Here is a 6,715-nt window from a genome sequence, read left to right as displayed (position 1 = left end):
AAATGGAATAGTTTTTTTGTATAAGTAACAAAAAGATACTGTAAATTTAAATCCGCATAATTTACAATAAAACATAAGATCCTAAAACAAGGCTTTATTTTTTATGCAAAATAAAGTTCCTTAATTATTTCCTTAATTTCTGCAGTATAATGTGACCCAGACATATTCTTTGTGAGTTTTGCCCAATTATTTCAATAATTAATCTTTATGTAGCCTTGGGATTGTGCAAATGAGAACATGGCATCACTATATAACCCTTAATACTAATACTCTATAATAACATTCAGAAAAGTTCAACAAAAGATTCTATTAAAACACTAATACTAAGAGCTGTGAAAACTTGATTTGGCAACATTGCTCTTTCAGTATTCTCATCTCACAAAACATCACAGGCCTCTCTGAACACATGATTCTGCCTGACATTGACTCCAAATTCAGACTAAACAGGTGAAGTTAATACTTTCGCTACTGTAAATAACACATTATTCACTGACGCAATAAGCTCCCCGTTTCCTCTCTCCACATCTTCATTGTGTCGTCGTTATCAGCTTGAATATTTCAAGGCCTGAGCAGCTCTCAGAAAAGTAGCTTTCCCATCCTTATTTTTCAGTGCACTCATGCAACTTGAAGTGCTTTAGGGAGGGGGGATAAAAATTAACAGTCTGCAGCGTGGGTGAACACTGTAGGCTAGAGTAACTACTGCCTTTGCAGTCACTGGGTCCAGATAGTATAATCTCCAAATTACTCATGCTATATCTGCTTTGCTGGATATGGACTTCTGTCTGGGTAGAGTGTGTTGCTCCTTTGTCATTATCATTCTAACCTCCCTCCACCGAAGACTCGATGCTGTGAAACCAAGGATGAACGAGTCACGGCTCAAGTAATTCAAAGCACTGCCGAAGCATCCATACAAGCAGCATGATATTATGCAAAGCAAGCACTCGCCGACAACCCATAGACTAATGAATCCACATTGTTACACACATAGTTGTCCGAAATGGAGGTTTTTTTGTAGTCCAAAAAAAGTCGGCTTATGCACGAGGCTTCAAAACAAACTGCTGACCCACTCTAGAGGGACTCGGTAAAGCGAGTGGCCTAATCTCGCTGCCGAACATACGGTGGGAATGCGTCGCCCCTTGACCTTTTTTCACAGCTGGCATCGTTTCAACACTGTGGACTCCGTTGAACCGGGCAGCATATGCCGCCTGGCTTAACGCTCCCCGCTGAGGTCCGTCAAGCGCTCCAACCGTCCACATAATCCCACACTCAAAGGCACGTCAGTTGCATTTCTCTCAAGTCCCAGCCTTTGCCGCCAATCTACGATGTGCATTAATCTACTTAATCTGTTTTAGTGAAGTTAAAAGACAACACAGTAAAGAATCCAAGCCTATTTCCTCCCGGAAGGATTCGTGTTGATGCTAGTCGTGCTCGTGTTTGCAGTTTTTAGATGTTGCATTCAATGGTTTTGATATAACTGGATTAATCAGGGGTTGGAAAAAACATGCATCAGCCCAAAACGCACACGGCTAATGCACAACACTTCTGAATTAAACATGGCCCGGAACAAACCGTTCTGCAGAGGTTGACAGGAGAGTATGAAGAGGGAAAAAAACTAAAACACTATTACGCCTCTGCCTAGAACCCCTCGAGTCATTCAGAAAATTCCTTTAGCGTAACAAGACATCCGATTAATGAACGAGAGCTAAAAAATAGTGGGGGAAAGTTAAAAGCGTTCACAGCTGGAGTTGATCACAGATGAATGACCCAGATGCTGGAGCGAGCGTTGCGTTGCCCGTTTTCTGTTTCGCTAACAAAACATCCAGCTGTTCTCGAAGACGACATTCCCGGGATTTGATAAAAGAAGCCTGGAATATGCAACCTGGAGACAACGGCCTTAGCTTCTAGGTCACTGCTTGCTGAGCCACTCGTGCGACGTAGCATTGACAATCCTGTATGGGTAATCATAATGCTTTCTTTTCACTTCAAAGAATATTGTGCTCATGGGAGTGAACAACATGGATTCTGGCTAGAATGGGCGTTAACAGGACGTTACAGTTACACAACAACAAAATCACTCTTATTTTCAGTCAGTATTATGCATTAAAAGTATGCATCGTGAGGCGAGCAGCATTCATTTGTGTTTTCGGTTTGATAATGCCTTCGTCCACAGATGTGACATTAACCATTCTGCTTCGGCTCCTCAGATGGCAAGTTTCTGTCTTTTTGTTCTAAAAGGTCAAGTAAATATTAGTCAGGTGTACTATCTGCTTCCTCTAGACATAAATGGCAGTCCGGGAAATGATGGACCCGTCTCGCTGGGACTCCATGTCATCGTCCAGATAAGGTGCGCACTCGTCTTCATGCCGGTGGATTTGGTAGCTTGGCGGCAGTCCGCTGAAGTGGTCGAACCTTTCGTCCTCTTCTTCATCCTCCAGGCTGTCGTTCAGGGCATCGAACTTCCTGCGCTCGGCCTCATTCAGCTCGCCGCTCAACAGGATGTCATGGGCGCTTGGAGTGCTTCCGGTAATGCGCGGGAACTCGTTGCATTTCTCTGTCAGGGCGCCTGGCTCGCTTTCGCGGTATGTGTAGATTGGCCCATTATTGTTGGCCCCTGCGCCGTTCTTGCTAGCCTTCTTGCCTCCAAAAAGACGGGTTTTGTTGCCGTAAGCGCCCTGCTCACCGTCGCCCGAATATCCATGCTGATGGCGGCGACTTCGCATCACTAACACGGTAACCAACGCGCCGACCAAAATGAGGGCCAAGAAGCTTCCCAGAATGGCTCCGGCCACCACGCCAGCGCTGGACGGGTCTTCAGTCGACTCTGCAGAGGAGGGGAGGGGCACAAATGAGGAAGTTTCTGCTTGGTGGTGATAGCTATTCTTCACCATAGGTGGCGGTGTATGATTTGGTATGAAATGGTTTTTGGCTGCCCCCAGTTCCCAGCTACAAGTCGTATGGTGTGAGCCAAGTTTGCCGCATCCGCTCTCGGGTCTCAGTTCAAGAAAACAACACAAACGTCCGTTCCTTCTACGCTCGGGAGCTGACCAGGTGAATTACACTACACAAGTAGAGAGTTAAAAAGAGAAACACACAGATGGAGAAGGGATGTAAAGATTATGTCACAGTATGGTCATGCAAAGAGGAAGAAACTGCAAGTTACTCTGGGAACGCAGCCCTCCAGCTAACGTCAGCTAATTGGTCAGTTTGTGCATTCCCACCAAATTCCTGGGAACATGTCCAAGTCACAAACACTAAAGGAACACCTGCTCCATGAAGGATTAGCCCCATCTCATGCTGCATAGAGCCTGCATGGAATGCACTGCTGAGGCAGCGTGCACAGGAAGTGATGTCTATATTCATATACATACATAGTGGTGAAGTGGTGAAGAAAAATAATTATATTTACAGTCTGATTTAATCAAAAGTTTTCTGACCGACCCTGCCTGTGCAACTTAAAGAACAGTAATAGTGCTTTGCAAGTCCGCTGCATTGATTTTGGTTACATTACTGTATTACACAGGTCAATATATAATAAAACGCTGGTCCTAAAGCTAACCTTATAAATATGCAAAGCGACAGAATTATGAAAAAGTGCATGAGTTTGAGGTTTTGTAAGAAGTTAAATGGATTAAAAATACACCCAGCTCACTGATTTAAATAACAGTTAGATTTTTTAATTTTTTTTAAAAACCTGAGTGGTGCTTGTCAGTGCAAAACTTTTTTCTACAATGCACAGGTGTTGCAGGTGCCAAGGTATTGCTTAAGTGGTCTCTTAAATTGCTTTGAAATACAATAGCACACTTTCCTCAAGACGCACAATTTGAGAAATCATATCATACCCATACAGTAGCTCTAACTATGCAAAGGAGTTTGAGTTGTTTCTTTGAATGAATCACTCAAAAAGACTTATTATTAATCATAATAGAAAAGTGTTTTTTATCTACCAATCAAGTTGTAATGTACAAGATTGTTTAAATGAAAAAAAAATAATAATAATGCATTAAATGTTCTGTTAGGTCCACACTTTGGAAATTTCCATTATTTTTCAAAGACTTAATGACTCTTTCGGTATGAAACATTGATTTAAGCATTTAAGAGTTTTAATAGTCTTTTTGAGTGATTCAGTGAATCATTCACTTAATCAAATCTGTCAAAACACTGATTCATTCAGGAAACAAACAAGTGACTGTCTATACGAGTGAGTCATTGAATTATTTACTCAAGCGATTTGTTCAAAAAACACTAAATTCAGAAATGCCACTACTATGTGTTGCTAACAATGTGTTTCAAACTTTTTTTGTTAGCGGATCAACAAAAGAACTATCAATATTGTTTCTAAAATGTAAGTTACTCAATGTTAAGTTCTTTTTCTTGTAGTATAAAATTTGCAAGTGCGCTGATGGTCTGAATATAAATATGAGGGTTAGAGAAACAGTGACCCTAGCCTTAGCAAACAGCGCTACAGAAATAAGCTGAATCTTTCTAGGTTGTTTAATTCAAAGACCAAATAGCATGCACACTCCTCTAAACTTATGCCTCGCTCTCGGTCAAGAAATCACCAATTCCACCTCTTGCATTTTCCCCTGTTACCATGAGAATTTAAGTCATTATGGATTCAGGCTACTAGAAACAAGTCAAGAGGCTTTTTTCCCAAAAAAATAAATAATAACAATTTCACTACAGTCTCTTGTTTGCACTTGTTTTAGCGCTACAGGCTCCAGAACTACTGAGAAACATTTCAAACAAGACAAAAAGAAGAGTAGGCTACTGATGAAAATATATGTGCGAACATGTAGAAGTACATTAAATTTCTTCCCACACAATTTGGATACGACTTAATATTCCTGCAATATAACGAGCGTACAATCGCTCCCTCTCCCACACACTTTTTTCCTGTTCGTTTGCTCCTCCGCTGGGTTGTTTTATCCCAGTCCTGGGAGATACAGAGGTGCTAAAAGAGCTCTTTCTTAGGATACCCTATTCCATTTCGCCGTGCCTCTCAGTCCACTGTCATTAAAGTCTCTTCAAGCCCCGCTGCAACTGAAAACGGGCTCGTATGTGGGACTGAGACACACACATACACATGACAACACAACTGGCTAACATCCCCAATCTCTCTTAAACTCACTCTCCTGGCACTATCTCTGCCAGATGCCACAGCTCTGCATCCATTATTCATCGGCCTGGAAGACAGTATCCGTGAACCCTATGGTCGACATCTAGCTCTGAGACTGAGAGACAAAAGACAAAGGTGGGTTGAGGAGAGATACGGTGCTGCTTCAACCGTGATTCTGAGCATGACCGAACAACTAGCATGTGTTACATTTTGACCGCTCTTGTTCTCAAGTGAAAAATGGAAAAGCACACTTAGGACATTTTCAATTTTAATGACCCTACATCTTTAATAGGCCGTAGTGTGGGGGCTTAACCTTTTTCGGGTAAATTTAAGATATTGCTATCCAAATGATGGCACTTGGCCAGGCAGGAAGTCTCGCGCTATCGATCCACTCCGAGGCTAATAAAACATTAAGCTGCTGAATTTACAAGCGCAACTCTTTATGAGTGTTACTGAAAAAACGTTGAGTTCCTACAACCCACATTGAGGCTGAACCTTAGAGAGTTGTGGAAGCTGTTAAAGGTCATTATTGTCTAAGAATGTTGATGGGCTCGTGGACAAAGCACCTCTTCAGCTCTCGTGACCTTTAACGTGTCCGCTAAGCTCCTCAAGTGCCATAACTACAGCATGCGTGAAAAAAAAACTACAGCATGCTGCAAAACCATTCGACATTAAAGTCCATGTTTCAATTTTTCATGCATACATGCATAGCTGGAATCTGTTGCTTGGTTGCGCACGTACATATGCTAATAATGCGAGAGAGCTGAAAAAAATATGACCGCTTCTGTTTATTAAAACACAAAACTTACATAGTGCGTATTCGTGCCCGCCCACTTTTTCAATGCCATTGGTTCTAGAAGTTTTTTTTTTTTTAATTTTCATTTATTTATTTCCCATGGGGATTTTTTAAAATCTTTGTTGACGAGTTATAAGCCATGATTCAAACCAATTAGCAACAAGGTGAATAATCAACTTTGATTTAAAGAAAAAAAGTATTTGAATATCAGATAAGAAGACAAAGATCCAATGGCTTTAATGGGGGAAAGAACTACAGTCCAAAGAAACATAAAACAATGAAATAAAAGAAATAAACAAAACAATGGAGAACTACTGATTTAAAGATGTTGATTATATATACCTTTTATACAGAAGTATATCTTAATATACTCAATACTTTAAATATACATTCTGATTAACAATTATATGGTCAGAATTATAACTATATATTCACTCTATATGTTCTTCTAGATTTACTTCTATACATACATTCATGATTTACATTTATATATTCAGTTCTGTATCTATATATTCAGACTTATCTATATATTCTAATTTTCATTTCTATATTATCAATTACAACTGCATACTCACAAATTAAATGTATATATTCAGACTTTATATATATATATATATATATATATATATATATATAAGGGGTGGAACGATACATGTATTCATACCGAACCGTCACGGTACGGACATCTCGGTTCGGTGCATGAGGCCTTACATCGAATACAGGCAATTCACCCCCAATCCAGAAGAGGGCGCCCGCAGCAATGCAACGCTGTTTGATAACCGGCCGCCAGCAGAAGAACAGCG

At 40.6% G+C, this 6,715-nt stretch overlaps 1 protein-coding gene across 3 annotated transcripts in view; it reads right to left on the bottom strand.

Moving 5' to 3' along the window:
- The window catches only part of LOC107753776 (nectin-2-like), a 151,729-nt gene that overhangs the window by 56,114 nt on the left and 88,900 nt on the right, over positions 1–6,715 (bottom strand). For 2 of the 3 annotated variants that reach the window (XM_016570007.1, XM_016570001.1), the window contains exon 7: positions 61–2,821. The exons of the other annotated variant lie outside the window; for it this stretch is intronic. In XM_016570007.1, the coding sequence (XP_016425493.1) occupies positions 2,274–2,821 (548 nt within the window). In that variant the 3' untranslated portion in view covers positions 61–2,273. Of the gene's footprint in view, positions 1–60; positions 2,822–6,715 lie in introns of those variants that run through there. 3 annotated transcript variants of the gene reach the window in all.

The sequence above is a fragment of the Sinocyclocheilus rhinocerous genome, unplaced genomic scaffold (genome assembly GCF_001515625.1).
Source record: "Sinocyclocheilus rhinocerous isolate Xijiao unplaced genomic scaffold, SAMN03320098_v1.1 scaffold612, whole genome shotgun sequence".
In the NCBI taxonomy this organism is placed as follows: domain Eukaryota; kingdom Metazoa; phylum Chordata; class Actinopteri; order Cypriniformes; family Cyprinidae; genus Sinocyclocheilus; species Sinocyclocheilus rhinocerous.
This window is presented reverse-complemented; position numbering and strand designations above follow the sequence as displayed.